Raw genomic sequence first — 18,887 nt, forward strand, 5'->3', positions numbered from 1 at the left:
CTTGTCCACCCACCCTGCAAATGAACTGAGCGTGACGGAACAAAGACGAGGAAATGCCTCAATTACTACTTTGTGTCTTGAAAAGTTCTCCCTGTTCATGCAAACAGCTTGGTGACAGTCTGAAGTGAATGTGTGTAAGAACATGTGATGTAATCAACATTAAATAAAGGAACAATAATCATTCTGTGCTGCGAGCAAGAAGATGTACTGCTGCTAATACACTGATCAAATCAGGACTTCCAGAAGTAGCCAAATTCAAATGCATGAAAGCAACACTATGTAACTTACTGAGGAACAGCGCCCCCTGCAGCCACATGGTGATTTATTCTGTTGGGCTCCATTCCCGAGCGATTAAGAGCTTTTCATGTATAAAAAAATAAACAAAGCCAGAGCTGTGACTGTGTAAGTCCCACTCACTGAACTGAAACACAACTGAGTGCTAGATATTACCCATGATCACCGGCTTCCTGAGCCAAAAGAGCAGCCGCTGTGACAAATACACCAAACTCTGTTTAGAATTCTTAATTTTTTAAAGATTCTTCCAGAATATTGAAGATAAACCCTGGTTTTTAATGACTTCTAAGTCTTTTTAACTGATCTACAGTTCAGCATTACTCTTAAAATAGCTGAGTCTGATTCTGGAAGTTTAACCTGCGACTATCATTCAGTTGAACACTTCTCACAGGAGATACAAGTAGCATTCATGCCTCCAGTCAGCTGTTTTAAGAATTCATATCATAAACAAAATTATCTTTTACTTTGTTGAAACCACTTTTACTTTCTTCTTAATTAAGCAATTACTAATTCCTTAGATTTAGATGCTAAATGTTCAGTGCCAGTAACATTTATCAGGTTTAAACCTGCAGCCTGGATGTAAACACAGGTGAACATGATAAACACACTACTATAGCTTTCCTTCACATTGTTTTATTTGTGTGTCTCTGAATTGAACTGAATCAGTGGGATAGGGAGTTAGTTTTTCAATAAGCTGTGTGTGAGAAAGCCTGTTTGTGCATTCAACAGTGAGGGTGCATTGTCATTGGTGTCCTGGTATGAATATCTAAAGGAGAGTTTTAGAGGAACGCTCTGACGTTTTCTGGCCGAGATAAGAAACGTATACATATGTGCTGAGGATTTGCTTTGAACACTATAATGCGAGCTACAGCTTTGACAAAATTCCTAATGAATGGTGCAAGCTGGCTGAGCCTCATGGAAAATGCATTGTGCAAAACCAAAGAGCTGAAATGCAAATATTTCCCTCTACAACACACAGGAGGTAGCAGGAGAAAAAGTTCAATGGGCAAAAAAACTTTTGCATTCATGTATGCTGAAGATAGTTCAGCCTATCTCAGCATAAAGTATTCCAGTGCTGACTGAAACTAAAAAATAAAACTGGAACCAGAGAATTTGACTCAACACAGAGGATGTGCACCATTTAGTTAAATGGGAATCTTTCCCTCGCCACGTTTGGAGAAACATGAGACAGAGAGACATTAATGGACAGGTAGAGGGTGATGGGAAAAATGGGAAATATCAGTGGGACTGTCGAGGGTGGAGCTGCTAAATGAAAAACGTTCTGATAATATAATCAGCGTATAAAGCACAGCGGCGTACAGAGACAGAGTCAGAAAGGACAACTTGATGATGAAGGTGACGGAAGAAACAACAACTAAGTAAATCCACAAATAAATGGATAGACAAGTTCATAAAGTCATGACAAAGCAGAGGGAGTTTCACAATAAATATGAGACAGACAAAGAAAAAATACAAATTGCTAGATTTAATACAGTTAATCCAAACAGGTCAGAAAACAGGAAAGCTAACCGTGTTTAAACGATGTTTTATCAGCAGCAGATCTTTCAGGCGCTGCACAAATGTTTACAGAAGCCTCAGCCACATATGGTGACATAATGAGTCTCTGTTAGAAAGTGAAGACTGGGTCAGGAACCAGCCAGCTCATTGACAACGCCTCATGAAACACTGTTTCTACAGACTAACATCAGAAACACAGTCTGACTCTTGTGGGGGGGGGGGTATCAAGTATGCCAATATGTCAGCATGTTTTTGGGAGTGTGTAGTAAATTTGCTTTTCTTTTTGCAACTCTCCCAAGGAGACTTCACGCTGTTGCTCCCTGATGCACATGAGAGCATCTCCCTCGCTGTTTGCAAGCGTGGAGAGAAGAGACAGGAGAGGTAGACAGACATAAAAAACGAGAGGACGGAGCAATATCACGGTTTTCTTCACCGTTTTCAGCACAGTCACAGGGAAGCGCAACTGTCAAATGTAACCGAGCATGTGACAGAATTTCTGCACTTGAACGTACACGTGTCATTAAATCCTGCCTGTGTTTGTGCTGTGTGTTGGTTCTATTAGAGGAAGGAGTGTCAAAGGCAAAGATTCAAAGTTCTAAAGTTTGGTGGTTGTGTGTGTGTGTTTACCTACTGAGACTTTCAGGCTTTCCTAACAATGATCATCTTAGCTGAACAACATTTCGACCGTGTTCATTCATGGTAATAGTCTGCCCGGAGACATAAGATCACAAGAGGACAGCCCTCCTTAGCTCATATCTCATAACAAAATGTGTCCTGAATGCTTCTCCGCTGACCAGATCTCATTTCTCCACTCTACATCACAAACAATCACTGACGTCATTTGGGTTTGTGAAGAACAAATGATGTTGTTTTTATCCAGTCTGAGTTTAGAAATGTGTCCGATGACCGAGTGAGTCAGTGCGAGCAAGTGAGAGAGATACAGAGAGAGAGGGAGCGAGCCGAGTCGGGGGGGGGGGAATGAATGAAATCACAAAGCCATGAAGAAAGATTTGACCAACTTAAGGAAATGATCAATCATTATGTGGTGATTAATATTTATTTTGTGATAGTGGTGAAAATCAAATCAACATGTGGCCACATACGTCACAGACCTCATGTGGTCTGAGTGATCAGCTCTCAGGACAGATGTCAATACCTGGTCTGAACAGGGTCTTAAACTATCTTACCTACATAGTCTCTGCTCTCATTGGAGTCTATGCAACTTCTGCCACCAGACTCATGTTTCTGTCTGATGCTCTCACGGGGGATCACGGATTAGTTGCTAATTAGTTGCTATTCATTGAGCGAATCCCTCTGCATTTCTTTAATCAATAGGGTCGATGCTAAAGTCTTTGTTCAATTAAGTTTCTGCCTTCATGTTAATTTGTGTCTTCCCTGATTGAAGCAGATATAGTGCTTCCTTTAAAAATGATAATGAATGTTAATGACAATCTTCAGAGGAAATAATCAGAAAATTCAAGACCAACAACAGTACCTTAGATCTGAAGGGCTCGGGGAATCCTCCATGTGGTATCCCAACGTATCCCTGCAGGAACTCCACCACAGAGAGGGGGAAGGATAACTCGTCCGCTCTCTCCTCCACTTCCGCCCTGGTCAGATTGTTCTGCACCATGAACTGAGCCAAGTCACCCACGATCTTTGAGGACGGAGTCACCTGAGAGAGGAGAGGAAATAACTGTGAGTGTCTCCGCTGGTTATATTCAATCCTTTTATTGTTTAAGACAAGTTAGAGGAAACGAAGAGAAGAGCTAACATTAGTTCTGTTTAGCTCTCTGTAAGATATTTCTGTTTCAGCAGAGATTTAACACAAGATATTAGTTGTGCGTTCTGCTCACAGATGATATCTCTGTTTGCTCAGGACCAAGAGGTGTTTTCTTTCTCTCTGTTTGTCCACTGCTCTTTTATTCTGACAAACTCACACAGGATAATATTACAGTTTCACTGGTGTAATCTTGTTTTTAGTTCCATCCCCAAACAGTAGAAATAGTTTGATTATACTGTCTGGCTTTTCTCTGTAAAGTCCCATAGCGTAGATTTGCAGGTAGACATGCACATCCATAATCATTTCACCAAAACAGAAAAGGGGCCACTGTGTCTTTGTGTGAATGAAGAGGCTGTCTATGAAGATTTAGTGCTGAGTGACCCAGAGAGAAGAGAGCACCAGGACAGCGGAATGAGAAATGAAAAGTTGTTTACATCCATACAGTCTCTTTAATCTTTTGATTTAGCAGATGCAAACAAAACCAGCAAGTTTTATCTTTCAATAGTGAATAAACCTGAAAATGAAGAGGGAAGAAGAAAGCGGGAGGAAAATATTCATTAAAAAGTGTGTGTATTCATTCTTTCATTATTGATAATGGCATATTATTATGGTAATAGCGATCTCTATTAGCATAATGGTGATAAGTGGAGTCTTTTTTGACTGTGACCAGGACACGGATGCCAATACCAATAGTCTGCATTACTCTACTGTTGTGTATGGGGACTCAGATTTAAAGCTTCCTGTTCATTCCATTTAGCACTTGGACTATTAGAGAGAGAGAGAGAGAAAGAGAGAGAGAGCGGGGGGGGGGGGTCAATGAATGTGACTCACCAGCAATAAAATGAAAATCTAAAAACCAGCTTTCATGTTTTCTACAAATGTTCAATTCAGCGAAAAGGTGGGATGGAGGTGAGCACTTTGTCTCTGTGTGCTCGAGACCCAACCTCCTCTTTAAATTCTAATGCTGCTCTCACATTTCGGGCCCCTCCAGTCGAGGGCCAGGGTCCTGCGTATGACCCCCACACAGATTTGAGGAGCTCTAAAGTTAAGCCCTGACATCTTTATGATTACAGAGAACAATGAGCGGGCCTACGCTCGGCAAGTCACCAACTTTAGTGGTGATAAAAGAGAGAGAGAGAGAGAAAGAGAGAGAATAGGTGAACAAAAATAGCTTAAATTGACATTCCCCAAAGATTCCCCCGCAAAGAACTTGACACCTATTTTGAAGATTTGGTGACAAATTACCCAGAGTGAGACATGAAACACACAGATGGGCTCATACATAAATGCTGCTCTGGGATTACCACAACCCTCCTGGGGTTTGGTAACGTGTGTGTGTGTGTGTTTGCAGATGTGCTTTTGGTCTCTGGGGATGACAGGACTTCCAAACGCTGCATTATAACCTGTTGTAGAAGGTAAATAGCACCAGTACAACCACAGTAGCATTCATTAGAGAATTCTGCCATTTAAAATGAACTGCAGAATAAGTGTGCATCGTCTTTGGACATAAAAGTCACCAGTTTACATCCTGAACCCTATTTTCAGATGCAAGTGTGTATGTCTTTCTTACTGGGACCTCATAATGTGTGTAAAATCCGAATCTAAATTCAAATAATGATGCATTAAAACTTAAGTTGAAGCCAAAATGAACATAATATAATAAATAATATATTCTTACAGTAGCTATTAACGTTTGCAGATTCAACAGTGTTACGGAGGAAAAGAGGGGGTGTGAGATGTGTAATTTAGAGGAGGATAAATGTCGTCCTGTTTTCTTTTGAACTGTACTAAGAAGATATAAGCATTTAAATCTCCAAAGAAATTGATCAAACAAACCCTGGAATATGCATTTACATTTCCTGGTTAGATAGAGTTTTTAGTTTGTACTTATTGATTTACCAGCATTATAAATTAGTAATGTCTTGTCAGTGATTGTAAAAGCTGAGTTTTCTTCATTACTGGCCTTTTTTTGTATTCAATCTGCTCACATGAATTCGTGGTGTGTTGTGTGGGCTGGATATAATCGCTCCAAATTACACAATTGTTGACACAACTGTTTTTGAATAAATGAGATAGTTTTCCTCTCAAAATGGAATGGAAATGGTTCTAAATACCACAATACCACTGAGCCCTGCCACCGTTGCTATGGAGAGGAAGCCCGTCAGAGGCAGGAATCAGAGCAGCAAATCAAACAACGCCGTGGTTACTGCATCCATCCAAAAATTCAAGTGAATTGATTTAACGTTCATATTATGTTCCCATGTTCTGAAAACTAAAATCTTCAGCTTCCAGCAGCAGCATCTGAGATTTAAGATCTAGGATTGGATGTTAATTATCTTTCAGATGTAACAGGGAGAATTTCCATCCAGGCCGTGGACATTCTCCAACTGAGACTCACATAAAATCGTCTTTAGAGAAAATGCAAGGGACTTTATTTGTGGAAGCAGAGGTACCAGAAATAGTGCTCCCACTGTGGCCTTACATTCTTACAGCATTAGCTATTTGAGAACTATGTCACTGCAATAAGTCTCCCAGCGACAAACCACACCTTTAAAAAAAACACAAAAAAAAAAATCAGTCCAAGTCTAGAACCACTTTGACCAATTTAAAAAATCAGCCCAGCGAGCAAGTCGACGCTCTCCCAGCGTGACACAAAAGACACGCTTCCCGCTGATTGTAACAAGTGCGCACTTCCCGTTCACACTTCCTTGCTGCGACACCTAAACCTCAGCTTGATTGGGCTCGTGAAAAGTGGAGATAATGAAACATTTCTTGAACAGATTGACTGTTTACAGAGAAGCTTAAGAAATCTGAATGGGCTGTTGAAATCCCCAGAGAGGCCATTAACTTGGTGTTGCTGTGGAGCAAAAGCTCACTGCTGAGTTCTGAAATCTATCTAAAACACAAGAAAGCAGCAGGACTGTGCGTTCCTCGTCTACCTTCACCCACATCTCCTCTATTGTTTCCTCCGTCTTTCTGTCTCCAGGGTTTTTTCTCATCACTTTGACAGAAAAGTTTGGGATTTTTTTTTTAATATTATGTCTTACTCCATCCATCCCCCTCCAACTACTATTTTCTGTCTACAAGATAAAAACCCAAGATGTTGACATTTTACCCTTTCCTTGTGAATCAACTTCTCCCTGTCCGCTCTTCTCCTCCCCCTTGATCCACAGTATCATCAAGAGGTTTACTCTCATTATCAATCTCTGCTGATGAATCACCCTCCTCCTCCGACTCTCTCCGGGTGTCTCACACACACACAGGAGAAGGAAACCTTACTTCCAACTGTGTGTGAGATACATGTGATGTGTGAGGTTTTCTATATTTTTAGGCAAGGGATGTGGTAAATCACATTCTGGCTACGCAAGGTGAGAAAAATCTGAAATCGTCTGTTCCTGTGTTAAGCTGAAATCAAACTCTCAACTCTTCATCGAAAATATCTTTGTCTTTAGCGAAATATATCAGAATAAAATAATAATATCGGTGTATTTTTTTTAATAAATAGTAAGATTATATATATATTTTAAGATGTTAAAGATGAGGGGTGTGAACTATGTTTTTACTGAGCAATTAGAAATATAACTTTTTGGAAAATGTGTCAGTGGTTGTCATTTCTGTACAATTGAAACATTATCAGTGTTTTTGCCTGTAACAGAGCACGTTTGAGGATGTCAGGGATGCCATTAGTTGTGCCGGTAATTGGTCAGAAGTATTAGAAACAATAAATGAAGGCTTTCGGTGAATAGTCCGAATTTGCACCAGATATAAAAGCTTAATGTGAGCTACAAATGTGACCCTGCTGGTGGTGCATAAGGAAAATTCAGGGGATCACCACAGTGATTAGAATTCATCCTCTGGAGACCAAGAATGTCTGAATCACAGACCGGATATAAAGATATGACAGTGACTGCATACATCATAAACCCCACTCTACTCCATGTTAGTAGATGAGACATGGACCAAAAAATAAAAAGTCAAACTACACGTCAAATTCATTTTTCTTAGAGATGGATTCTATTATTTTAGGTAGTTGTTATCAAATTGATGTTTGTCCAATTATTACGTTTTAATTACTTATTCAATGCTATAAAAACAAGGGTTGGCTCAAATGGCAGCGTTTGAATCTGGGATGTTTTATTTCGGGATACTTGTTGTCCATCTTTATACACAGTCTGTAAACAATCTGCTGTAGTTCCTCATAAAGAGTCAGTATCACACTTGACCTCTCTTTTCTATCAGTGCTCCCTCTCACACAAAGCTCTTCTTCCACCTCATGTCCATCCTCTCTGTTTCACTTATGTACAACTCTGAGTGCTCCTTCAAGACTCCACACTCCTGGCAGCAGAACTGGGGCACAGTGGTGTGTGTGTGAGTGTGTGAGTGTGTGAGTGTGTGTGTGTGTGTAAAAATGGCAGTTGTACATGTGCTTTTGTGTCATGTGTTTGTGTACTTTGCTCAAATTTGTTATGAAATGCAACTCTATCCAAACCTGAAGTCCCCTGATGGGCAAAGGATTATATCATCCAGGAAAGTGCTTGTGTGCATCTGTGTGAGTGTTGTGGAGAGAAGACAAATACAACACACACACACAAACACTGGCCAGCCAAGCCAGGAGCAGAGTGAAGAATGGGTCCTGTCAGGAGAAGAGGAGACAGGAGAGGGGAACGATAACGACAGACTTGGAGAGGAAGAGGAGGTGAAGAGAAACGATAGAAAGATTAGGGATACATGAAGGAAGTCTAATCGAAACGAGGGAAGGTGCAAGGGGGGCGACGAAGGGGGAGATGAGACGCGATGAAAGTGGAGAGGGAGAGCAGGGAGAGGCCGGCAGACAGGATGATGAACAGAGTGACGGGAAGAGTGAGAGAGGGGGAGAGAGAAAGGGATAGACAGATGAACCGAGGGGAGGAGAGTGAGAGGCAAACAGACATGAGCAATAGACATCTGCAGCCCCACAGGCAATACAAGGAGAGGCTCCACCTTGAATTAAGAAAGACTGAGTGTGAGTGTGCGTGTGTGTCTGTGTGTGTGTGTGTGTTAACAGGGTGGAGGTGAGTGAATACGTGCCTGCAATTGCAAAAGGGAAGTGGCAGGGTATGAGAAGAAGACAGTCCTTATACAAATACATAAACAACTTGTCCTTATATTGACAAGCTCGGGTTGTGACAGATGAAGCTGAGCGAGACAGACGAGGGGAGGAAAACAGGAGAGTGAACGCATGAGAAAAGCAAAGTAAAAGCACTGGAGAGTCAGAAAACTGTAGTTGTGGCTGAATGCAATCAGTGACAGTTAAAAGAAAACACATAACTAGACATTAGACTTATATAAAATATTGCTGCGATCAATGATGATTTTACTAGTTTCTGGTTTTCTTAGTGGTTCATGTAGATAATATTATGTTAGAATATTTTACTGTTGGCCAAAAAGACTTTTAAATGAATAGTGCGACATCCTGGGAAATATGGTAAGTCATTTTCTTTTAAAGAGTTAGATAAAAAATCTTTGAATCTTTGAATGAGGTGATTGATGCCTCACGTCTGTCCAGCAACATTCAAATGATGGGGGGAGCTCCCCTCTACAGCCTTTGAGATATCTCGGGGAAGCTCTGAAACATTGTCCTTTGTTTGTTACAGGTTACAGACATAGATTTCCTCTACACCACGGTTCCTGAAATAAATAATAAACATTTAAAAAATGCAATATGTGTTTTTGCTCGTTAAAGTCTCCACTAATTAACGCTATGCTGAGTCTATTTCTGTGGGAGTCATTAATGTGTGGCCGTGCCGCCCTCCAATTTAACCTTTAGTCGCCTTGAACTTTTCTTGACTACCGCTGTATCTCTATTTGTCATGTGTAGGACACAGACAGACAGACAGACAGACAGACAGACAGACAGACGCCTGCTTGCTTTTCATGGTTGTAAGACAGAAGGGTAATGATAGAAAAGTGACTGTACAGCCTCAACAGAAGGTTTTTTGCAATACCCTGCAATTCACCCCACAGCTGCACACTTCCACATGTGCATGTATGTGACATGTTTAGTATTGTCACTGAACAACAGGGGCTTCTCTGAAAGCCACGGTGTAATTTGAACACTGCAGCCAATAGCCGGTTAGCTAAGCACCAAGACTGGACATTACCTCAGGCCAAGGGTGATAAAATCCTCCTTAAATCACATCTGAAGTACACAAACATATTATAACTTGTTTAATCTTATGCATTTAATCTGTATAACCGAAGGGAAAAAAATGTTAAGGTTTTCAGAAGGCTATGAGAGAGCTAAATGTACTTTTTAGAGCCTTTAGGGAAACGAAAAAACTGCAAGAAAGTCAATAAACCTTAAACTCTTCCTTTAAAGATAATCATCATCATGGGCTTTTGAGACTTTTTATTTGTGACCATTTCTTGAGACCTTATAGAATTAACAATTGATCAGTTATGAATAAAACACTATAGAATAACTGATAAACTCAGCACCATAAATGAACTCACACACACACACGGGACGTTTACAATAATACATTATTAAAACTGCCTCTAGGGTCTCTTTATCCTTTTCTCTTGCTAAAACAAATATACCCTCCAGCACAAATATAAATGAGGTAGTGCTGATAACTTATCACTGTTACTTTCTGACAAAAGGTTTGTCAGCTTTGACGTCATACTATTCAAGTGATGTTACAACACTGTGGGCTGTGCAAGGGCACCTCTACGTGACCGGGAGGATGATGAGGAAGGAAAACGCCTGGCAGGTGTGAATCAGCAGAGTTGGTACATAATACATGACGACGCTTTGCAGAACATTTGTGTGAATGGGGGAAAGGATTTCCTGTTGCTGTCTGTCTCTGTCCAGCAGCTCACCACTGTATCAGCTGTTTTCTTTAAATGTTCAAGGTTCTTTCAACAAAATGATATTCTTTCACTTTTATCTCTCCTCAGTCTATGTATTCCTCCACTCACCCAGTGATTGATGGCAAAGATAAAGACTAACAACCCAATAAAATATGTAATATCAGGTTAAACACTATTCTTCAAATAGTTTCAGAAATCTTTGTTTATCTGTCTGTGGCGCAGATTTCCTGAGAACCGCAAATCTTATCAGCTCCACACTTTGGACAAATTCTCCACAGCTACTTCAAATTACAAGCAAACAGCAACGGTGTTGATCTGAACTCAAACTTTCTCAACAGACTCATCAGATCAGTATTAATGCTCAGAGAATCTCAAGAGACTCAGGATATTTTACACCTCTTCAATTTACAGAGCAGACATCCTGTTTAATTGTAAATCAGTCTATGGATTTAGGCAGATTAAGAGTTTGCACTGGGGGCTCGGCTGCACATCTGGAATAAATATTTAGCTGTAAAAACAGTTGAGGCCCCCGCCACAAAAAAAAGAGGAATGAGAATGAAAAAGCTTAATATGAACAATCACTTAAATGCAAATTGCTTTTATGCAAATGTTTAGAAGATTAAATGGTCCAATATTATAAGAGTTATTTGTCTATGTTGGGATGCTTGCCAAAAACAGTGCAATAAATAGTTTTAATTTATTATACATCTGGTGTAAAGTTAAGTCGTCTAACAAGCACAATCCTTCACCCACAGTGTGTCAAAGACCTGCAGAGCTGAGGGAGGGAGGGAGGGAGGGAGGGTGTGTGTGTGTGTGTGTGTGTGTGTGTGTGTGTGTGTGTGTCGTAGATCATGATAAAGGAATGTACCTTGTTGCTGCCAGTACAGTGTGTGTGTCTATATCCTGACAAACACACCCCTCCTCCCTTATTGACAAACCAACGGTGTGAGAGACGCAGTCATTGTCAAGCTAACAGGATACAACAGAGAGAATAGCAGGAACCTTAGACACATTAAGCCAACATTGGCTTGTGCAGTGAAGCCTACTGAGTCTTAATTGAATTGATAGAGAGCATGGGGAGAGGGTAGGGGAGGTCGGGTGAGAGAAATTGATGAGGAAAACAGAGTGGAGGAATGAAAATTAGGGAGGGGGGACATGAAGGAAAATTCAGAGGGAAACAGAAAGACATAAAATATGAGAAAGAGAGAGGAGGAGCTGGTAGAGTAATGGAGAATCCAGAGGAGCATGTCTACAATGAGAGAGAGAAAAATAAGAAAGAGGGCAGGTTAATAAATATGTAAAGCAGCAACGGAGTAGGAGAGACAAGGTGAAAAAAGAGAAGTAAGGGAACAGCTGGATAAAGAAAGAGAATGCAAACAAGAGAACAGAATAATTACTGTGTGAGGGTGAACATGATGAAAGAGGAATTAATCCATTACTAAGCTGAGATGGTAAATAATGAAGGGAGAAAAACAAAAGAATTAATAAAAGATAATGAAAAACAAAAAAGCAGGCAAGAGGTGAATTTACGCCGAGAATGAAAGTGTTGATTGCAGAATTGGAAATAGAGCTCCCTCTTCATGCCAACAATTAATGTGCCCTTCGGAAAGATCAACACCAAACAAGTTCATTGCAGCTCGACATTCACATGACGATTCAAATAACACGAGTCAGTGTTGGTGGGGAATAAAGCTGTTCTGCTGAAAAAAGTTCAGGTAAAACTACCTGGTTTGTTGACAGGGGAAAAAGAAATTTGCCCAACGCAGAAAACTGGATATTGTTTCCCAGGGTGAAATTGGCTTGTTAAGGAAATGACAAAACACACTTTCTCTTACACTGAGAGAAGGCCGTGGAAGGTCAAATTGACTGCGAGACTGACAGTGAATCCAGACGGCACAGAACGCTGGATGCTCCAAACCTAATCAGGGATTGTTTGCTTCAGTCATGCAAGAAAGAGGGACAAGCTTGGCAGACATAAGCTGTGCGAGCGGTGCCAATGTAGAAACCAGATTCATGCCAAGTTACGCTTATTTTTTTCTGCACATCATTTTTCACAACTTGTCTCGGACGTAACATAATGAAAGTGAAAGTGAAGCATCGTTGCAGTTTGATTTGCTTGACTTTAATTATCCCACCCTTGTTTCAATCTGTTCCATAGGCTTAGTATCAGGGGCGTTGCAAGAGGGTAGGCAAAGCAGCGAATTGCCCGAGGCCCTAAGCTGAGAGGGGGTTCCCAGAGAACAGCTGATTTTTCAACAGCTACAACAAAAAGAACCTTTTTATTCTTTGGTAAATCAATGATAATTACCTCTATTTATATCAAAGTGCAAAATATCTTGTAGTACAGTTCTTTCCCCATTCACACTCAAATCCATATTGTACACTAAGTACAGATTTTTGATGTGTAACATTTTCTTGACAAAATAGAATATGGGCAGCCCACCATATTCTCAGTATACACAGTATAGATAATTAATGGAAAACACTGGGTTTGGTTGGTTTATAATGTTGTGTCATGCAGTTCGGTTGCCTTTTGCCCGGGGCCACCAAAGTCCCTTGGAACTCTGCTGCTTATTGTAGTATAGTATTTTAAGAAATGTGCTTCTCTTAAATCAAAGAGCTTTAATGTATTTTCATCTGCCGAGTAGAATTAGGATTTTCTGGCATCAATGGGTGTCGAATAGTCTCATTTGTACTTACAGCCTGTGGTGCTGGTAAAACAGCGACACCCATGATAAAGTGGCCTCTGTGATGTTTGATCATGTCTTACCTTAATTAGGTCCCCCAGTAGTTTGTTGGCTTCAGTGTAGGCCTTCTTCACCTCCTTGAATTTATTCCCCAGTCCCATACTATGAGCCTGCAACACAGCACAGAGAAACGAGAAGCAGTGAGAACGAGCAGAGTAAAAAATTATCTTTTTCTATTAAGGGAAAGATTTAAGGAAAAATTCAAGACATTCTGCGTAATTTGTTGTCGATCTGTTATTTAAAGCTATAATTGAGCTAATTTAACATCAAAATAAGTTATATAAGCAGCATTTTTTATTTGTAGTATCAAGTATCTTTGAATAAAACCATGATATTCCAATGTTTTATTTTTTCAGTAATAGATTATTCCCAGAATATTCTATTTAAAAATTAGGCTGTTCACCTCAAGCTGTCAATGATAGTAAAACAAGTACGCTATCACTTTATAGGTGTATTTAGTTGAATCCCTTAACTGTGGATATGAATGTAATCCTGTGTGAACAGCCTCAGATTCTCCATCTACCTCCACTACTCCATCATAATTTGGTAAAACTGTAGCGAGGAGCTTCGTGAAATGCATTTCAATTCTTATTTATCTTCAAAATCAGTCACTGACAAAGACTCCGTGGGAATCGCTCACTCTACCTGAAAGTGAAGGTTGGTGTACTGTCCACCTGGGATCTCATTCTCGTAGACGTCAGCATTGCCTGACTTCATGGTGGCAGTGCAGTCGAACGGAGCATACAGGCCTCTGGCTACTTCCCAGTACTCACTGTAGTCAAACACTTTCTCCAGAGCGATGCCTGCGTCAGAGCAGAGCACAATCACATCAGATCAATCTTCTCCATACACCTTCATTTTAATGAGACACAGTCATTTGAAACCAAGTTTTCTATTCACCTCATGGGGAGATGGGACATAGGGAGTTTGTTAATTAAGTGAAAGGCTAATTAAAGTTCCTTATTATTGAATTGAATTGTGTTTATTAGAATTTTGTGCCGTTTTGACCAACACAAATGTGTGTGTTAAACATTGACTAACCGCAAAGCTGAACTTTGCAACTTCTACACAATCACACCCACTTTGGTAATTTGTCTTCAGCTTTTATTTTGAAAAGTAGTCGACTTGGGTCTGAAGATTTTCTCCATTACTTCATGAGACCTCTAAAATAGGCGACATGTAACGTATGAGAAAGACACCTTACATATAACCTAAAATAATATATAAACCTCACACATCAGTAACAAAGCAAATTAATTTGAATTATGAAAAACATTTACTTTAAAAGGTTCATTGCAGATAAGCCAGGTGGGATTAACATAAAGTTTTCTAACCTCACTCTGTACCATACACTGTTTATAAAAAGCTCTGCACACAACATCACACACAAACAATAAAAAGTGACAGCATATTGTTGAACTGTCTGAGCAGGACAGATGGAAAGGAATCATTCTGAGGTAGCTCTAAAGCATTAACACAGGACAAGAGAACAGTCCATTCTAAGGTTTAGAACAGGGACTGCACCAGTTATGATCATGTTTGTCCTCCCTACTGAAAAGAGGGTACTTACTATAAATATATATATACCTTCAAATTATCTGAATCAGTCATCTCAAAAGTGTTGCCAGCGAGCACACCGCAACAGCACTGGGCTTATGCTGTTGAGTTTGAGGTGTGAAAATATATACATGATGTGAAACATGTCACACTTTTGACAGTGCCGAGTTTATTAATCACACAGTGCTTCATGTCTGCCAGAACAGGTCCAACCCATCAGGGAGGTATGGATTTGTCTCCAACCCCAGAACAGTATGCTGCGATTTACTTTAAAGATTTACTATACCAGTGTCCTCTTTTTAAAAAAAGTCAGCAAACTTAAATGTCAGCAGAGACATTTCTACTGTATATAATCTACCAGGTGCTCACTTTTGGACAACTCTTGAAAACTGCATTAAGTCAAGTAATCTTTGGAACTTAAAATAGTTTAAAGGGCAGAAACGCTGGAACCAACCCAAGCTACAGAGCAGGTAAGTGAAGTATTTGCCTTTAAGTGAGGTTGAATCCACTATGCATTTTCATCTTGCCCTAGCCAACCATTAAATTCCTGTGATATTTCGTGATCCTAAAGAAAACCAAAAAGTTGCCACTCATATTCATGATGTTCTCCTGCAGCCAGGTTAACTGAGCTAAAGCTGATTAACTTGAGATACAAAAACTGCCTTAATAGCATGAAAGACATTGTAGTACTCTAAGCTTTTGGTTAATAATGAGGAAAATGTTAATGAGACAAGCAGCTTTTAACAACGACAACAACCAAGTGACAAGCCTGAATTTCCTGATTCAAAGTAAGTATGTACACTCCACAAAGTGTATGTGTGCTTCAAATAAACTTGGCAAGGAAATGGAGATACTGTGAAATTTAATGTGAAATTAATGTGCATGTTGTTGCTCTTCAAATTCAGACACCTGCCAAGCTAGTCAGTATTTAGGTCAATTTCCTTCTCTGCTGGAGGACGCCATTTGTTAAGCTTCTATTGTGAAATTACAGCCTTCATTTACAAGAGGAAGTGACAGCGCGTTGGATGTGACAGCTGGCTCTGTTGATTCAAATGTCGGCTTAGGTCAAATTTCTCCCACCTCCAGATGAACACCTCATACGACACGTCATGTACTCACGGCTTTCAGTCCGTGGACAAAGAAGATAACTGAAACTTCGTCAAATGATGTGTGATGGAAGTAAGTGTGGGCTCAGCTGAGAGCATAAGGATGAAGATGGATTTTTAAAAAATTGGCGTAAGATAAATACTCTTGTAAAAGAACATGATGTAGTTCTCTGACAGTCATTTTCACATCTGTTGTCTACAACAGCCCAGACTCTGGTGTTTATCTTAAGGTAAAGTTAATGGATCATCAAAGTTACTATTATTCAACATTAGGGGGACATTTGTACTAAGTTACACGTCAATCCACAGAATCACTGTTGATGTTTCAGTCTGGATCAAAGTGAAGAACCCAGTGAAACGTACAATATGTGACTTCAGCCACTAGGTCTCAATCAAAACAACACAAGATCCAGTTTGATGACGCTCGCAAAGCTGCGTGGAATCATGGGAGACCTATTGGTGGAGAAGCAAGTAAAAGAAAAACCACCATCCTACTGCTTCCTCAGGAGAAGCCTGTTGAGTCCAACCCAGCACTAGATGAGCTTGAAGGTGTGAAAGCCAAAGCACTTCAGCTGGCCCTAATAAAGCGAGCACACAGATATTGTGTTGAATTGACTCAGTCTGTGTGACGACCTTACTTGTCTATTTTTACACTGTAGCCTTTAAATATGAAGAACAGCTACAGATGTTGATTCGAATGGTTGAAAAACCATACTGGAAATAAATACATTACTTATGGGCTGCTGATCCTACTTCCCAAAAGCCATCAATGATTACACACCACTTAACCATTTGTACTTATACTTAAGACATACAGGCATACAAGCACTTGCATATGCAAGGATCAGTCAATTAGATGGCAGCTTGGCAGTGATAAAGTGCCATCAATACACAACTCATTAGCAGGGCACACTCACTAATGCAGTAAACAAACAGACAGAGAAACACATTTACACTCACACAGTTGTATACCTTCCCAGCACCAAAACAGATCTGAACAAAGACAGTCGCACACACAGTTTGTGTCTGATGAGATGATGAGGGCTAAGCAAGACGCGCAGATGAAGACAGATGAGACACGAGAACACTCGGGGAGAAAGAAGGGAGAATTAAACTCAGACAGATGGAGACAGGGAGATGAACATGGAGCTAAATATGTGTGCACCTGCCTCTGTCTGGAGGCTGGGAGTGAGTCTGTTTACCCACTTGTACCTGCATGAGTACTTACAAACAGTAATAGTACTAATAATAATACTTATGCTGTGTATGGTGCATTTCTGCTACTTAACTGTGGCAGCTGATACTTCCTCTTCAATTAATTCCACACTTGATACATGGGAAAAGGCTTTACTGTGTCAAATAAACCCTAAGAGCACTTTAATGTGTCTCATCACTCAACTGCACACGTGTTTGTGAATATGCATGACTTTTTTAAATAACAAGATGCATATGTGTGTGTGTGTGCGCACAGTGTGGCTGAATGAATTAATACACTGACAAGACCGCTTAAAGACGGATGAATTAACCAGCAAAGCTCTGCTTTTGCCTTTTCTCCAGGACACAGAGATTCTAGAGAGGCTGAGGGAGTGGAAGAGAAAAAGCAAAGATGAAGGGAGTTTAAGGGAGCGAGAAAGGTTAAAAAGTTGTTTTATCACCGAGTGAGAATGAGGAACATGGAACATGCGACAAAATTAAACAGGCTTACTGTCTCCGGTGGTTGGTAATGAGCACAGAAACAGGTACTTTTAAAAAAGAAACCAGGGAGGATTTAGCACAGGTGAGACACATTAGGACAGGGTGCAGACAATGACAGGAAGTAAAGCTGGAGAGACACACAAGGAACAGTGTTTCAGAATAAAACAGGACACAGAGAACTCAAGATTACAAACAATAAAACACAAATCCAGAAACAAGGAAAACAAGGTAAGTGTCCATAGCATAAAAAAAAGTTCTTGCAAAAGAAAGTCTTAAAAGTTGAAAGTTTACAAGATTTCAGAATAATTACAGAAAAGAGGATGAGGATGGAGAGATAAAGTGGAAGAGGTGAAGGTGACAGGAAAAGAATAGGAGCACAGACAGGGAGGAAGGTAGAGGACACGGACCACATGGCGCAGTATTAACTGAAGCTCTGCAGCAGAGATGGGAGGAAGAATGGGAGTGAAGCATTTAACAGACTAAGGTCATGAAGTGTCCAAGGTGCTCTGCTTGATTACTAAAGTCGTGGGATGGGTAAACGGAGATGTGAGGCAGAGATGAAAAGAAGAGACCAGTACAAGGTGAGAGGTATAAAAGAAAGTGGAAGTGAGGAGGAGTTTGTCTGCATGTGTATGCATAATGCATGTATCAGGGTCACATCAGGATAGAATATAAGCGTGCACGTGTGTATGTGCATGTGTGTGTGCATGTGTGTGTATGTGTGTGTGGCAGACATCCTGCATCCTGCTCTCAGTCTCAAGCGAAGCAAATTGAAATTCCACGAATAAACTGACACACTTGAAAACCCCTCGATCTTGAGAAATGACCTTGTCTTCCCCCCCTCTCCTTTCTCCTGCGTACTGTATGCTCACAAATTGATATTCTGTGACTAAACTGGATTGTGTCTAAATGATGGGAGAGCTCCTCTCCCTCTGACACTTTGATGCGGTGATTTTTCATGTTTCCTTCATTGCCCCGAACAGAATTTGCCAGCTCTAGAGAATGGACATGAACCTGTTGCATTCAGCTGTCGGTTAGGTGCGTATAGAAGGAGAGAGCAGCAGGACAAAGCACAAGTCACAGATCCTACTCACAACACAGCGCATCTTAATGGTTCTGTGGTGGTTATGAACCATTACAGAAATTGCTTTTTCTATGATAGATTTCTTCCTGTGCGATTATTTACTTTTGTTGCAGAAAGAAAGCGTCTTATTTGGCAGCACTAACACCAGGACCTGGTGTTTAATGTAATTACCTGCTTCACAACTTTACTGCAGCTGAACAGGAAAGTGTAGTGTGACATTATGATGGCTGTTACATTTAATTTTTATAAAT

At 40.3% G+C, this 18,887-nt stretch overlaps 1 protein-coding gene across 3 annotated transcripts in view; it reads right to left on the minus strand.

The window, feature by feature from the left end:
* Nucleotides 1-18,887, minus strand: part of LOC109634836 (pyruvate carboxylase, mitochondrial) — a 259,041-nt gene that overhangs the window by 17,906 nt on the left and 222,248 nt on the right. For all 3 annotated transcript variants that reach the window (XM_069518208.1, XM_020095553.2, XM_020095554.2), the window contains exons 20-22: nt 13,840-13,997; nt 13,218-13,304; nt 3,308-3,487 (exon numbers count right to left, since the gene is read on the minus strand). In XM_069518208.1, the coding sequence (XP_069374309.1) occupies nt 3,308-3,487; nt 13,218-13,304; nt 13,840-13,997 (425 nt within the window). The remainder of the gene's footprint in view (nt 1-3,307; nt 3,488-13,217; nt 13,305-13,839; nt 13,998-18,887) is intronic.

This window comes from Paralichthys olivaceus, chromosome 22 (assembly GCF_024713975.1).
Source record: "Paralichthys olivaceus isolate ysfri-2021 chromosome 22, ASM2471397v2, whole genome shotgun sequence".
Lineage (NCBI taxonomy): Eukaryota > Metazoa > Chordata > Actinopteri > Pleuronectiformes > Paralichthyidae > Paralichthys > Paralichthys olivaceus.